The sequence below is a fragment of the Cheilinus undulatus genome, linkage group 4, assembly GCF_018320785.1.
Source record: "Cheilinus undulatus linkage group 4, ASM1832078v1, whole genome shotgun sequence".
Taxonomy (NCBI): Eukaryota; Metazoa; Chordata; class Actinopteri; order Labriformes; family Labridae; genus Cheilinus; species Cheilinus undulatus.
The window spans coordinates 52607240-52624226 of record NC_054868.1 but is presented as its reverse complement, the minus strand read 5'-3'; the positions used below and the strand labels follow the sequence as shown (position 1 = coordinate 52624226).

Here is a 16987-nt window from a genome sequence, read left to right as displayed (position 1 = left end):
AGGTGTGGTCAAATATTAAAAAACACCCAGAGGAGAAAAATATCTCCAGCAGACATCATTAAACCATTCAAAGAGAAAACTATGAAGCAAAAACTACACCTAGAAAAACCATTATAACAATCATTAAAGCACACTGATGTACACTTTATCATCAAAAAGACTTAGAGGAGTCAGGAAATATGAGGAGGGGGGTAAGACATGCACTAAAAAGCAGCAGATCTTCTCTCCTGTCTTTAAATTGCTATGCACCTACACAATGTACGCATCAAGAACTCCAAAAGTGTTTTTTTTTTTTTGCTTTAAGATATTTTATTTTACAAAGAGCTCAATGACTTATAGAGTCCTTCATTTTGTCATTGTGTGGCTTAAAATGAAATTAAGGAAAAAAAATGCTGCAAACCCACTAAAGCAGTAGTTCTCAACTGGTGGGTCAGGACCCAAAAGTGGGTCAGGAATAGGTCTCTGTAAAAAAATGGAGACAAAAAGTCCTGAAGTCCTCAGTGGACATGCATCCATACCTTCTATGTTACCCTGTTTTTCTGTGAAATTGGTTAAATTCAAATGTTTGATCAGTATTCCAACTAATTTTTCTTCTTTTTTTGCAATGAATAAAGCTCAGTTCCCATGATAATAAAGTAGTTTATCAAGATCTCTGCAAACTGCCAAAAATCTACACATAATGATGGGAAAAGAGGGTGTAGACTTTTCAGTTTTGTCCCTTCTATTTCACATATCATGAAATTTGTAAACTGCAAAACATTTGACTACCTAAACATGTGTTCTTGACTTCTTCTTTTTTTTTTGGAAATTTGGGTCAGGATTTGTTGTAAGAGAAACTGGTGGGTCCTGAGGCTAGAAGAGTTAAGAACCACTACTCTAAAAGACCTCTAATCTACTTCTGGAACCACTGGTCAGATGAGAGAAAGCTGCCCTCTGTATGAAACTGTCAAAGAGAGCTTCTTGAGCTAGCACAGTGGTTCCCAAAGTGGGCCATGCAGCGTCATGACCAGGGGGGCAAGGCAAGGCTAATGACCAGCAGGTGACTTTAGCACTGCAGAAGAGGAGCAATCAGAATCACCCCTGAATCAACAATGTGATTTCAGTTCAAGTCCAAGACTTTTTTTTTGCATTTTGTATTGATGGAAGGAGAAGCTGTCCCCACTGCTGGGCAGGAGAGCGCCCTCTCTTTTACAACATCCTCCCTGCATCAGATTGTTTTTTCTGCTGTTGTCTCGATCAAGAAAATTAACTAAGAGTGGTGTCTCACCGATGCACCAAAGACAACAGAATATCTGCAGCACCAAATGATTGCAGGACTGGATGTAGGACTCCTAAAGATGTTCATTATGTTCTTATTTTGAAGGACTTGTTTATCTTCAGTCTAGGCTTAGACACACAATTTAGAACTGATTTTCACCACAGGAGACAAACAGATTGTTAGTTTGATGAAGGCTGTCATTAGATGTAATGTTATTCTAATCAATTTTATGCAGTCTTAGTATCTATCAACATTTCTATGTTTTATTTGTAAATGTAAGTATTAAGTTTTAGCATAATTGTAAAATACTTATGTTTTGCTTTTGCATGGACAGTTGTAACTAATCATGCCAATAAAAAAACATCATGAACTGAACTGGAAACTGAAAGAGGTGTTTTTTTACAAATGGAAATTTATTTTAGGTTTTTGTACACAACTATGTTCTGTGCACTTCTACAAAAATCCATAAATTATGACTTAGTTCTGGACTTAGATTAGGTAGTCTTGCAGAGCCTACACTTGTGTAATCCTAAAGTTCAACATGTTTTTTTGTTCTTGATATCGCTGTATCTTTGCAAACATGAATATCTGCTTTGCATCTGTGCTGATCACTTCCATCCAAACTTAAAGTCCCTCACAGCCATTCCCAAGGCAACACAGACTCCATGTTTCCAGCACATCTGTGCTGTGCAGCTAACGAGTCTTCAGAGTTCTGGTTCAGGTTTAGCTGCTCAGGGTGGAGACTGAAAAATAAAAATCACAGCCCCCAGTTTCAAAGTGTAGCTCCAGACTGATTTCCCCGTCTCTATGTGGCTGCTGCATCCGCCTCGGTCTCCTCTGGCTCTGCCCCCCACACCTGAACACGGCCCTCCATGGCTGTGAGGAGGCGGGTCTCCGTGGGATGGAAGGACAACGATTGGACGACGGCTTTCCCAACAGGGAGTTTCAAGGACAGAGACCCCTGGAGGAGATTAACACACCGTTTTTGGAAACTGAGCTGTCACAAAGCCAGGTTTGCACATAAAATTTCACAAAATTTAAAAATCACATAATTTCAATGCCTACTTGGACATTAAAACACAAAGAAGTCCAAGGCACTCGGCATTGGGTATTGTTTTGTTTTCAATTGCAAAAACTGCAGAGAAACTCCAGCATGCAGTCCAGTTTGCATAAATTAATTTGTTGGAAATCTTTCTGTACTCAAATGTTGTCAGCCTGAGAACACTCTGTTAGTCTTACTTACTGCAGCCTAAAAATTCCACCTGTTGTGATCTTAAATCCAATTTCAACATGAATTTAACAAGACTGTTACCTCCACCAGATCCCAGCAGTAGATGTGTCCGTCTTCTGAGCAGCTCAGGACGTGAGTGTCTTTACTGGACAGGCAGCAGTCCAGCTTGTAGCCCTTCATTGTGTGACCTTTATACCTGAATAGGTGGGGCAAACAACAAAGTATCAATACATTACCATTTATTGTAAAATTAGTCTGTTTCAATATTTTACAATTAATGGTAACCTCAACCAAATGACCAGAAACATGACTGGACCTATTGATAGTTGTTAAATGCTTCATTAAAAGATTTACAGGGATCAAATTCTGGATATCACGTGTCATTTCAACCTTTCTTAACTTTCCTTGTACTAAATGTGCACTACACCGTGATACGTACTTTGATGGCTGCTATTTCTGGATGATCTTCCACACAAAATTAGGCTATTTTAGCCTCACCTGTTAGTTCACCACACTGTTCAACAGGAGATAACAGGAGATATGCAGTGTTTATTTAGCACTGGCATCAAGCCAGTAACATAATCCTAGTTATATCCAGGCAGGGATGCTGTAGGCATTGTTCTGACAGAAAAAAATCAGTTCATCTCCTTTGTATCTGAGCAGTACTCACTCTCCCAGCATTTCTCCAGTGCTCTTGTCGAGTAGTCTGACGGTTGAATCCAGGCTGGAGCTCAGGGTGCACTGACCGTCCCGACTGAAGCACACGCATGTGATCGGACCTGCAAGACAAAAGCATGTAGAGAGGTTAAAGGGGTTTGCATTTTAGTTATTTATTTATTCATTTATTTTTACAGTAACTATTTTTTCATTTTTAAATTTTTTTTTTAAATTATTCATGCAAAAACATTACAAGAAAGTAGTGACACGAATTAGCAGACATGAGACACAAAACATTAAAACAAGATTTTTTGTGTGTGTGGGTTTACATTGACATAGAGAAGAAACAAGGAAAGATGGAGATGAAAAGGCATTAGGAGTGTCAGACAGAGAGATTTTCTTGATTTTATTTGTCTGTAATCACTCATAGAGCTTGTTAGCTTATTTTACAAGTGAAAATAGTGGGGCATGAACAGAACACAAATCCTTGTTTGAAATGTTATGATGTTCACAGGGAGGCAAAACATTTAGCTCACAGATGTAAAAGGCTTGTAAATACAAAGCACAACTCCTTAGTTCCATGCATTCAAAATAAAGGTGTTATACACCAACTATTTACCAGGGGAAACTGTAACTCACAAGTCAATTAATAAATATTTCAATGGATGCAGCCTGGACAGCAAGCCTGCAATCCTGCGTAATATGGGACACAACATCTGACACTTACATGCCTTAAGGACATCCTACTACCACAAAATAAACATTAAGGTCCTGTTCATCTTAAAAAGATTACTTACTGTCGATAAAGTCAACATGGAGCTGTCCCATCCTCAGGTCATAACGCCGCACTCTGCCATCCACCGACCTGAACACAAGAATAATTTAAAAAATGCTGCAGTGGCACCCCAGAAAGAGATTTCTATAAATCTGGTAGACATCTTCATCTTCAAATTACCCTACTTCAGTCTAAAGAGCAGTAGATATCAGTAATTTGGGATTTAAAACGGCTAAAAATCGACTCTGAAAAGCAGAAGGTTGTTTGATTTTATTTAAAGGATCCATCATGGCGGACAGTTCTCACCCCGTTAGCAGCTCATGCTGAACAACTTTCAAGCTGCTGATGCCATCCCGAGCCTCATCTAAGATCTGTATAGGCTCATATTTTCTGGACCTGGTGTCCCAGCACCTGACTGTCCCATCTATGGACCCTGGATGAAGATAAATAAGCAGAAACAAGTTAGTATGATCAATCAGATTGTGATGAGACGTTTTCAAATGGACAGAAATATTAACCCAAATAATAAGAGACATCTCAATGCTCAAATCACTAAATATTTCCTTACATCAACAACATGTAACTTTTCTATCTTAAAATAGTAATTTCAAAGCCAATCTCACAGGACAAAAACTTTAAAAAGCTTCTCAGTCAGCTACTGTTAGCTCTTAGCACTATATAACTTTGGTAGCTGCTGTCTCGTACAACTTATGCCAATAATCTATCTACCTGTCCTCAGGTAAAAAGATATCAGTTACCCTGTTTAATACAATGACTGAGGCTGCAACAGAAGAGGAAGGTCACAAAGCAAGAGCTTCATTAAACTGCTGTGATACTGTGCTTACTGTGTTCTGTTGAAAAGTTACAAGCTACTGCCCAGGAAATTGGTATTTAAACAGTCCATCCCATAATAGTAAAGCTACAATCCAATGGGAGTTTACATCCCTGCAGGGATTATTATTAACAGATGTGATATGACGTTAAACTGTATCGTTATTTGTGTCATCATTTAGCAACTTATGCAGACAAAACAAAAAGTTTAAAAAGTTACCTCTCCATGTGCATACAAATATTCGTACTATCTAATCTTTCCGTCTTGCGTCAAAAAATGTGTCTTTTTCCACTTGATCTTCAAGTTATCTTCATAAATAGGAATCTTACAAACCTGTCACAACTAGCATGAAATAAATTAGCCTCTCCAATGTGGCCATTTAGCCACAGCCAGATAAACTTCAAGGTGACATTTATGTATACACATGCCAGATCTCCATATGCAAACAATTTGCAAATCTAAATGCCAATTTCAGTGGTTCTCTGCCTTCTTCTGCCAGTGTAATCACCCTCTGTTTGTAAACTAATGCATGTTGTCTGTGAGGGGGAGGGAAAAGCACCAGATGTGTATGCAGAATTCCTCCACAAGTATGCTTTAGTTGGTGCACTGTAAGCTGTGAAGAATATATATAATGTCTAAAAAAGTTAACCTTCCAAAGCAGGTGGATGCGCCCGTTTCCGTGTTTTTTACTGGCAAATCCATCTTGAAAGCCCCTGTCTGAACCGTTTGGGCCCGGTTAGAAAGTGACAGGACCAATCAGCATCGAGAGGGAGTACTTCTGGGCATGACGGGGTCGTGACGTAAGCAAGCAGCAACAAGAGGCCAGTGCGATTATGGCGAAAGACATTAGCGTGGATGCTGCTAAAGCGTCAGTTTAATCAGAACTTGACGACATGTCCTCGTTTAAAGAAGAAAAAAGAACAGCAGTGAGTTGGGGTTTTTTTTCAAAAATGATAAAAGTCGTGAACTGACACGTCTACAGTCGCCATGGTTTATGTTATGAAGCTTTTTATGGAGTTAATTCGTCGTAGCAGCGCACCTCAGTTTGGGGCTACGACGTCACATGTTTTGTTGCTCTGATTGGCCTGTAAAGATGTGACAGACAGAACGTTCATCCAACCACCCTCTGAGTTTTTTTTCAAAGGCTCTGCCCTTTTCCAAACACCATCAATGGAAAGTTTTCCAGATGAATGTGTGGAACAAAACCATCTGGCGTGTCAGGTTCTAAAAAAGTATAACCTAAATAAAAACTCACCAGACAACATTACAGTTGCTTCCTCATTGAACTGGACACAGTTGACTTTCTGTGTGCAGAAAAAACATAAAAGAAAACATTAACTAGAATATGTAGAAGTATCAAAAGAAATCAAACTGATTGACAAAATTCCTATGCTCAGAATTAGCAGAGGTGAAAAAAACAAGACCTTTATACTCAAACAGAAACAGAGCTACTTTGGTTAACTTTCACTGCAGTAGGAGTAAAATTACAAGCCTATAAGTCTACTAAAGTAAAAGTAATTTATTTAGAGATTATTTAAAGTAGAGGGCTGAGAAGCTTTGAGGAGTTGTACAGTAAAATATGATATTTCCTTATTGGAAATAACATGAGAATACAGACCTCCAACCAGGTCATTCAGGTAAATATATAGTATTATCTTATTTTATTATTATTATTGCCCTTTTTTTAACATGTCTTACTCTGTATATAGTGTTATTTATCTTATCTATTTTATTATTTTGTTCTTTTTTACCTGCTGCTATTCTTAGAGAGATGCCAAACTGCCTTTCTTTGTTCACAACAATGACAATAAAGTGCTATTCTGCTATTCAATTAAATTCTATTCTAAAGCCACACCTACATTATAACTTTAAATGCATGAAATGCTACAAGTTTTTTTCACTGAGATGTAGAATCAGTCTCTTGCTATGTGCAGCTCATCATTGTGTAATCAAAGCAAAACAACAGACCACTTTCATGTCATTGACAGAAAGCTTGGACCTTGTCATTTTTGCTTTTAGATTTTGTTTTACACTCAGAAATGTTTTTTTTACATGTGATGAAGTAAAATTCTTCCTCCTAAATTCAGTTAAAAAGGTACTCAAAAAAGTACAGTGCTTGGCAGTAAATGTAGTTACTTTTCACCCTTTCTCAGAATCCATTAAAACAGAACTGACCCCGGCATGCCCTCTGAGTTTCCGTGTGACCTGGCCACTAGCGACGTCCCACAGGATCACGGTCTTGTCAGAGCTGCAGGAGCAGATCTGACTGTTGTCATAAGAACTGTTGAAAAATAATGATAGATGAAACTTATTGTCTATCTTTCAAAAGGAAAGCATGTCTTCAGTATCACCTATCAGTGATTTTGTTTTCTCTGTGGAGGAGACTGTGACAAATCTCTTACGCGTCAGCATCCAGGACCTCGTATCCATGGCCGCTGTATGTCTTCAGCAGGGTCCCTCGACTCACACTCCACAGTTTTAGAGATTTGTCACTGCCGCACGACAGCAGATAGTTCCCATCAGCTGAACATGCAGGGGGAGATAAAAAAGAAAGTTATAAGCTGAAATTATCCACGTATGACTCATGACTATATCCAGATTCATACGATGTGAGGCAAAGGTTTCAAAAAGGTTGCGTTCTGATACACATTAGAACAAGAGGGCCAGACAACATTATTCATCTACAACCATGTTATGTCATGCAGTACAACAGTTCACCTTCAGAGAACTACCATCCTGACCATGTTCCCATTAATGCTGCTCTCTCCTGCTTGGTGTGAGTGAGTCAGTACTCTTTAATTGGTTGATAATGTTTTTTGAGTATTTCTCTGCAAACTGCTCATTCACTTTAAATGCCTAATCACTGCAATGCACAAAAACGTTCAGACACCCAGTGCTGTCACCAGTAGTTTCACATTTTCCTGCACATTTAAACCTCAACCTCCAGGCAATTTATGTTTACAGTCTTTTATTCTTACTCACTTTCTTTTAATCTTCCTACAGAGTTTCTAATGCTGATTTATGATGTATTTATTCTACTGCTGCTTAACATATTGATGACTAGCTGCTGTAACAATGCAATTTCAGTTTGTATTAATATAATACATCTATCTATCTATCTATCTATCTATCTATCTATCTATCTATCTATCTATCATGCATCCATCCATCCATCCATGCATAAGTGCATGCATGCATCCATTGATTTATTTATCCATCCATTCATCGATCCATCCATCCATTCATTTATCCATGCATCCATCCATCCATTTATCCAAGCATCCATCCATTCATCCATCCATCCATTTATCTATCATCCATCAATTGATTTAATTATCCAGCCATGCATGCATCCATGCATCGCTCCATGCATCCATTCATCCGTCCATGCATGCATTCATCTGTCCATGCATGCATCCATCCATCCATCCATCCATGCATGCATGCATACATCCATCCATTTATTTATTTATCCATCTATGCATGAGTCCATCTGTCCATGCATGCATCCATCCATCCATATATCCATTCATCTTTTTTGTTTTTTCCTCCAAATGGACAATTTATTTCTGGACCTCGTGAATTTGACTTAGAGCCAACTTTGGTGTTATTTCTTTAACAATAAAAAACATTTGGACATAAATCACATATCACCATTCAGCAAAAAATATCAAGACATTCTTTTTGGTCTCCATTGCCCAGCTTTAAATCTGAGTATCAACACTTGGACTTTGATTTAAAACACTCTGACCCCTGCTGTGCCTGAAGGTGGTTGAAGCATAGTTGAACACAGCAATGCAAATTCAAGAACAGTCATGTGCAGACTTCAGGATTCTTTTAAACATTAGTTTGATTTAAGCATAGATCTCACCAAATGCACATATTTTATTTTACTTTTAAGTCATGTTTAATGCATATATTCTATAAAATATAGGTCAACATAGGTCAATATTCAATTTGAAGTCACGAACTATTCATTTTTTTTTTGAGGCATCTGGTGACCCCCTCTCAGTGTCTTGCGACCCTCAAAGGGGGCCCGACCCCTACGCTGAGAACCACTAACACATGTTTTGCATGACAACCCTGCTGCAGCCATCTCAGACGTGTCAATAACAGTAAATATTCTGTCTCCATGTCTTACCATTAAAGCGGACAGCTCTGACAGCTCCTTGTCGACACTCGATAGTCCTGAGGAGATGCTGGGGAAGCTGAGGAGCCTGAGGTCTGGGCTGGGGGAACGACATGACTAAAACTATGTAGAAAACACAAAAAAGTACACGTGAGCTTCTCTGTCAGTCTCCACGTACTCATTACAGTAAATGGTGACTGAGTTTTCTACCTTTTAACAGCTTATTACAATGAAACGTGTTCGCAGTACCAGAGAGGATAACATTGTTCACTACTGCGTTAAGCTGAATTTATCTAGTAAGTTATTAAAAATGCCAAGCACAGAGGTGACAGTTGTTGCCTACAGTGAACTAAATGTCCAATATAGTCTAGTTTTTAGTTTAAAGGCTAATTTATAATCACAGAGCTGGCAGTTATCAAATTAATAGCTTCCTTTCCACCTCACCGTTGCTTATAATTAAAGTATATTCACATACTTACATGTTACACGAACAGGTTATCCGGTGTTTACTTTCAGCGAGGTAAAATGTTCATATTTGTGCCGCAGCTAGTGAAAACTAGCCATTTTTAACCGTGAACATCTTCCTCCATTCACTGTACCCATCATGTTTGCTACTCGGCGCAATGTACACTGGGTAAATACACCCCCGTCAAAATAAGAGTTTCAATCCTCTGTTGCCGGCTCTTTCTGCGTAATTTATTACTGTATGCTCTTATTCTGAAATCACCGGATGTGACTAGTTCTTCTCCCCTCTACTCCATCCTCGACGGGGTAGATCAGCTGTGTTTCTGTCATTAGCGTGTGAATTTGATAGAAATTTCGCTAAATTCGGGCTTTTTGAAACAAATTATGTCTTCCAACAACATGGCAGACCCAAGGAGGCAAAATAAGATTTTAAGGTGAGTGATTAATGACGATTATAGTCGATTTTTCTGGTGGAATTAGCTCAACGTATTAGCTTGTTCGCTAACAGCTAATGAGCTAACCTTTAACACAATTCATGAGTAGATCCTGAAGGGATTAGTGATCAGATTATTTGATGTTGCTGAAAGATTTATGAACCACCGAGTTATATGAAAATCATACAACTTTACACAGTAATGTAGCTGACTATCAGGTATTTAATTTAGATATTCAGTAATCCTTGCACTGCTAACTACCCCTGTTTCATTCATGAACCCCAGACAGCAGGTCAGTCCCAGGTTGATTTAAATCCCCTGGATTAGCCGCCTTAGACATACTGACGAGTTACCTTATTTTATTGTGTGTTTTAACAACAGCTTGATGATGATTCATCGGCGATGCACTGTGCATCTGTTAATTAATATATGTACTCACTCACCCTGCCATAATTGCAAGATTACTTTTTCATGTAAAGTATAAATCCTTACCCATGTTATAAAATACTGTGAAACAACTCTTTCCTTATTATGGATGCACAGTATGGGATCTTTGCTGATATGCCTGTTTTTCCAGATTCAGTTCAGCCAATACTGATATTGAGACCTGTATATAAATGAAGTTCAGACCCAAAGCTTCAGTCCTTAAACAGACTTTAGCCTAGCTAAAACTAGCCTGAAACTACATGATTTTTGTGCATATATGGTTGATATTCAGGTTCAAACAACATTATTTATCCCAAAAGGTAATTCAGTTTTTGCAGTCGACCCAGGCCACACATACATTTATGAACAGCAAACAGGAAATGTCAGAGACAATAGTAAATAATCAGTATTTATTAGGGCTGGACAATTAATTGAGTTTTGATATTGATTTCAATCGCCAAAAACAGTGATATTTTTTCTATTGATGTTTTTCAAATGCCTGACAACCTGTTGGGTTTCAGCATGACAACCATCACATCCTGCCTTGCCTCTTTCTTTATGTAACATTTTTTGCTCCCGCTTTTTTGGTTGTTTCAACAGCAGTACATTATATAAAGACACTCACAAAACATCTGTAACAATATTAAAATGTTACACTTGATATGCCGCAGTCATAGCAGGTGAGCCGTTTGTGTAAGGGTTGCTGAAAATGTTGAAATAACAGCATACATTTCAGTTTTGATATACGAGATTGCTCAGGTATACCTGAGTGGACCACTCAAGTACTGACAATACAGTTTTTTTCTGAGTGCCAGCATGTCTGCTATGTCCTCCAGATTTCATCTTTTAAAGTTACACTTGCTCAGTGGGCTGCTCTTTGAAATATTAGGGGGTACGTTTGAGCTGATCTGACCCATCCAAATCTGAGACTCATAAAACATCAAATAAAAAAGACTTTTACAGTTAAAAACCACAAACAGTAGACCTAACATGATTATTGTGCATAAGATAGTCAATTTGAAATGCTTATTTTAAATCAAAATGATCAGAGCAATTTTTTGTAGTTTGACTTTGATACACATGATGGCATTATGCAGCTGGCTGTTATAATTCTTTACAAAAAAAAACAAAACAAACATTGGTAGTCAGTGGACCAACAAAGGGTCAGTTGTGTTCAGTTTTTCTTCTGCCATTCATTTAAAGTAGTGGCTCACTGCTCCAATCTGAACCCTTGCTACTTCTAACAAAAGGCACAAAATACCATATTTATTTAAAGGGGACATATTGTGCAAAAATCCCTTTTTCAGGTTTTTCTAACAAAAATATGTGCTCCTGGCGTGTCCACAATCCCTTTAAGTACCAGGAAAAATCCATTCCCTCCTCCCCTCTCTTTCTCCACCTTTCAGAAAATGTGTGCTGACACAAGCCGCTCTCAGATTTTCCCCTCTTGATGTCATGTGGGGAGTTAGCCCCGCCCCCATGTTCAAGTGGCCCACCCTACTTCGGTAAAAGTTCCACTCTCCTCTCCTGATCTTCTTCTCAGCGGCCAGCTGAGATGCTCAATAGCTCAGTGGGTTACCCTGCTGACATTTGTCTGGGAGATTGATGGTTCAAATCCTAATCAGGTCCTTAATGTTGGATAAAAGCGTCTGTAACATTGTAACATCAGGAGTGCCACATCCATTTCCTGAAAGGGGTGTGGTCAAGGGCAGAGACAGACAGATCAGTAGCATTTAAAGCCACAGACACAGAAACGGCTCGTTCTGAGCAGGGCTGAAACAGGTGGGTGTTTAGACATGCAAAAATCCTATACTGGAGTATTTTTTCAGCAACAAACTTCACAGACATGTTTTGGGGACCTCCGAGACCGATATAAGCTTGTCTTAAAGGGTAAAATATGTGACCTTTAATATAGGATACATGAGATATGTGAGCATCTGTTATATGTGACAGATTTGCCCTGCTTGTGTTCCTACCCAAGGTGAGTTTTTGTCTTAGATACAATCAAACTAACCGACAAATAAACTTATCCTTTTTTATCTTGCACAGCACCAAAACATGAACTTTGGCTGGGCCTTTTACCTCGAAGTGATGCTTCTGTTTCTGTTTCTTCTGTATTTTTCTGAACATTTATGATATCAAGACGGTTTCTGTTCACCTTCTGACTCTTCATATTTAATTTACATACGTGAGTCAGCACTTATGTGCCCTCAGTGGGGCAAAAATAGTTGATGTAGACCAGCACATCCAATTTTAAACAGTTTGATTTCTATTCTAAGATAATCTCTTTTGATGATGGATCTGTACTGATTTACATTCATTGATCATCGACAGTTGTTGAGTGCTGCCTCTGAGCTTTTCTCATCACTTGTCATAAATCCACAGATAAATCTCTACCTGGGTGAAAGTTGAGTCCCAGTCCTTCTTGTAGCCCGTCTCTCCCATCAGCAGAGCCTTCTTCCCTGCTGCTGATCTGAGTAATACAAATGTGCCTGTAAGTGAGTCGGGGTGGATTTACTCATGTCTGACTGAGTTGCTCTACTACAGGCCTGATGAGGGCAGGAAGTTTGCATGCACAGAGATGAGGGGCCACTATCTACGGTCCCTTACTGGCCTCTTTTCTCATATCTGCTCTTGCCATAAGGGTCTCACAGACAAACCTGGGTTTAAACTGTGGTGTTTATAGTTTGTTTTTGGTTGTTTTTGTGGCAGGTACAAACCCCCCAGCACAGAGACCAACCCCACCCTGGAGGACCCCACCCCTGACTACATGAACCTGCTCGGCATGATCTTCAGCATGTGTGGACTCATGCTCAAGGTGACCTTAACACATACTAACTGTTAGACTCTCACCCCTCCCTCTTCCTCTTTTAAACCTGTGTGTGGTTTTATGTGTGCGTCTTTCCACTATAAAGGGATGAATGGTAGACCTTGGTCCGGCCCATTTAGAAGATTAAAGGTAAACTCACCTTTAGATGAATGGATGAAGGACAACTTTTGACTTTGGGTACTGTGGGCACAGTGAACGAAACAAAGAGGGGACATCAGCAGGCTCAGGGGGCACCCAGAATAACAGCTGATCATCCGTTTAATTGACTGCCTTTGAATCTACAAAGAATTACTTTAAATACAACGCAATTATTTCCTGAATATATCTCAAAGTGATTAAGCTAAAAACCTCAAATGACTGGGAGATGTTAGATTTTTATTTTGGTAACATTCATGAATAGTAAACTCAAAGGATTAGATATTTGTGTACTAAACAGTGGTAACCGCCACAAACTTTTGTAAGAGTATCAGGACCTTATGAAGAGTCATGTTATCAATTTATACTGGCCAGGAAGATGCCAGTTTACATCTCACACTAAGTTCGACGACTCCTTGTATTTGTTGAGTCAGATTATGTCTATAGTAGCTTTCTCTCTTCATAGTTTCTGATGCTATACCTCTGCTTTCTTCAGTTAATCAACAGAACATGTGATGCTCTGTTCAGTTATGCTGTCTGTGATGTTTGAGCTTGTCCCACTAACTTTGTAAATGTGTGTTTTTTGCATGTTTCAGCTGAAGTGGTGTGCCTGGATCGCTGTCTACTGCTCCTTCATCAGCTTTGCAAACTCCAGAAGTTCAGAGGACACCAAACAGATGATGAGCAGCTTCATGTGAGTATACGGGTTTTATTTCTTGAATGTTTTTTTCCTGAGCATGATAATTCTTAAAACACGGCCACTGAAAGGCTCAGATTGTTTTATCTTCCTCATGTTAACCTGACCGTGTCCACGTCAGCGTCATTTAGGGCTGAACAATTTTGGAAAATAATCTAATCGTGATTAAATATTGCACCGTTTGCAATTTGAATATTGCGATTTAATCTAATTTTCGATTAATTGCCCAGCCCTAGCGTCATTGCACCCTCTGCATTCCTTGCAGCCATACTTTAAATGCACACAGACTTGTATACATTAGTGAAAGTAGTTATTTAAAATCTTTATATTTTCATATTGAAATTTGGCATTATTTTCTGTGTTTTTATTCTCGTATTTATTGTGTAATTCCTGTACAGGAATTGAAAGCTAACTGGAGTCAAATTCCTTCTTAGTGTAAGCTTACTTGGTCTGTAAAGCTGATTCTTATAATCAATATAATAATGTCAATCTTTCTCTGGCAAGAAAAGGCTCTTCTATATCTCTTCAAAGCCACAAAATCCCACAAAAAATATGATTTCAGTGTTTTCCATTGTTCCCCATAGAATTAACTGTGGATTTTTTCATGTATTTCTTAAATTTGGTGTATAAAATGAACTTTTAATACCTAATTTTCCTATAATATACAATGCTGAGGCATCCATCCATTCATTTTCGATACTGCTTATCACATTGGAGGTCACGGGGGGCTGGAGCCTATCCCAGCTGTTATTTGGCAAGAAGTGGGGTTAAACTCTGAACTGGTCACCAGTCAATCTCAGGGTTGACATGTAGAGACAGACAACCAGGCGCGCTCCCAGTCACACCTACGGCCAATTTAGAGTCACCAATTAACCTAACAAGCATGCCTTTGGTGGTGGGAGGAAGCTGGAGTACCCAGAGACAACCCACGCATGCACAGGGAGAACATGCAAACTCTGCACAGGAAGGCCCTGACCGGGAAACAAACCATGAACCTTCTTGCTGTGAGCCTAACACTTGTGCCGCCGTGCAGCCCCATGCTGAGTCATGCGCCATCATAATGCTGCTGCTAAAAGACAGTTTGAATGTGTACTTAATTTTGTCAAACTAAAAGATGAAGACAGTTTAGACATCTGGCTGTCAGTGGGAACTTTTAAGACTCTTAATAGAGGAGTATTAAAACCTGGATTTAGTGATTTGAGGATCTGAACAGTCCCAGCTATCACTGAAGTGACCTTTTTTTTAAAGGTTCTTTGTATTTATGTAAAAGTCTAACATTATGCAGATTTAAAGCGGCAGGTTAGACTCTCGTCTGTCTGCCTCTGAGACTCGAGATGAGCCAACTCTAATGTCCAAAAGCTTTTAACTGTCTGACCTCCAGAGGTGGGACATTTCCATTTGCTTCTAAAAGACTACTACAGGGCTGGCGTCCAGGCCTCGCAGACACATTCACAATAAGGAGGAACCATCTGCTCCATCGCTGAGACGAGGTTACAGAAAGACAAGCTTGATGCACTTTATAGTTTCCTAACGTAAAATGTTTGGCTCAGCATATAATGTCTGTCTATAAATGTAATGCTCCAGCCTGGATGCTGGTTCAAGGCCAGTTTCAGGACATTTATCCACTGCCAAGGTATGATGTAAGTCTCCCTGTGGTATCAGACTAAGGTGAGTGTCTATATAGCTGTGACTCCATCCATGTTTGGGTGGATCAAACCTCACCGTGACTTCTCGTGGCCTGGTAAAACACTCTTTAATGCCCTGGCTTGCCCTCTCGTTGCATTTCAGCTTAAAGCTTTATAAGATGAATCTGCCTGATGACCGTCATGGAATCTGGATGATCAATCAGCTTTTCATAGTTAGATTTGTGTTGGTTGTGGATGCATTTTAAATGATTAGAAACATGTATGATGTAAAAGCTGGTATTTTAAAAGCTGTGTGAAAAAAACGAGCACACTATAAACTAAGGAGTATTGAAATGTATTGCACCATTTGGCTATACTGCCAGTCAACATAAAACGTGGTTAAAAATCCCCTCCGATTAAAGTCTTCATGGTTCCTCCTGTTCTCTGCAGGCTCTCCATCTCAGCCGTTGTGATGTCCTACCTCCAGAACCCACAGCCGATGTCGCCACCATGGTAACCGAGGGCCAATCACAGCAGAGCAAGGAAGTAAACTGAGGATGTTGAAGTTGGCGATGAAACAACAGATTGCCCCACGGCTATCGTGGAGGAGAAACAGAGACACGGAGGAGGATGATACGACAGAAGAGAGAGAAAACAGATGGACAGTGAGGAGAACACTACGCCAAGATGGAGAGATCGAATGTTCCTAGACTGCACTCATGTTCTTCTCTTTTTTTAACCTTTTCTACATTTGTTTGCCAATGAACACGTCAAAATGTTGCTCTGTGTTTTACTGATCTGACGCAGACGGTCGTAAATAAAGTTGTACGGTTTTAAAAGTAATGCTTCATGTTATTTTTTAAATTATTTTTTCTATGTACACAATTTATCTAGCCATAACTTGCCAAAACTGTTCACCAGCTATTTGATTTCTGTTGTGTAAAGGTTTCTGTCCCACTCTGGGTTCAAAGTGTGGAAATACAGGAAGTTATAAAATCTGTTTTCTGTTAAAGATGAAGAAAACCAAACAACAAGGCAGCAGAAAACTGTCTTAAATGGACAGTTTAAGAAATAATTTACTGCCCGTTTTATTGACCTTCTTCAGCCTTTATATCTGGATTGAACACCCAAACATGTGATTGAATACAATTATTTAAAAGAAATACTTGCAAATGTTTATGTGCTAAATAATAGAATTTCTTTAGTATTCTATTATAAAGATAAAAGTATCAAATCCTGCTGGTTTTAAAGGTGAGCAGGATAAAAAGCATGAAAATGAAAAATATTTGGACTGAAGTCAAAAAGGTGAAAATGCAGTTTAAAACTTGAAGGAAAAAAATAGGTGACATTTTATGATAACTGCACGCTTAGCACTAATTAATGAGTAAAGTCTTGAACTACAGAGCATTATTGATGAACACAGCTAGAAATTAATTCTTCCCTTTTGCTCATGCTTCAATAAAACTGATTTTTTTAAATGACATAAATGAGTT

The 16987-nt window shown here is 39.0% G+C and overlaps 2 protein-coding genes across 2 annotated transcripts; one reads left to right on the top strand and one right to left on the bottom strand.

The window, feature by feature from the left end:
* Positions 1-400: 400 nt before the first annotated feature.
* Positions 401-9497, bottom strand: wdr83 (WD repeat domain containing 83). The gene is made up of 10 exons (XM_041785442.1): positions 9362-9497; positions 8895-9005; positions 7156-7276; positions 6929-7034; positions 6009-6057; positions 4228-4354; positions 3944-4011; positions 3160-3268; positions 2571-2685; positions 401-2219 (listed from the first exon to the last, which is right to left on the bottom strand). Exons 2-10 carry the CDS (start codon positions 8995-8997, stop codon positions 2064-2066), a joined length of 954 nt encoding a protein of 317 aa, XP_041641376.1. The 5' UTR covers positions 8998-9005; positions 9362-9497; the 3' UTR covers positions 401-2063.
* Positions 9498-9614: 117 nt separating this feature from the next.
* On the top strand, positions 9615-16337 carry wdr83os (WD repeat domain 83 opposite strand). The gene is made up of 4 exons (XM_041784507.1): positions 9615-9781; positions 12920-13025; positions 13769-13866; positions 15945-16337. Exons 1-4 carry the CDS (start codon positions 9732-9734, stop codon positions 16009-16011), a joined length of 321 nt encoding a protein of 106 aa, XP_041640441.1. The 5' UTR covers positions 9615-9731; the 3' UTR covers positions 16012-16337.
* The last annotated feature ends 650 nt before the right edge of the window (positions 16338-16987 follow it).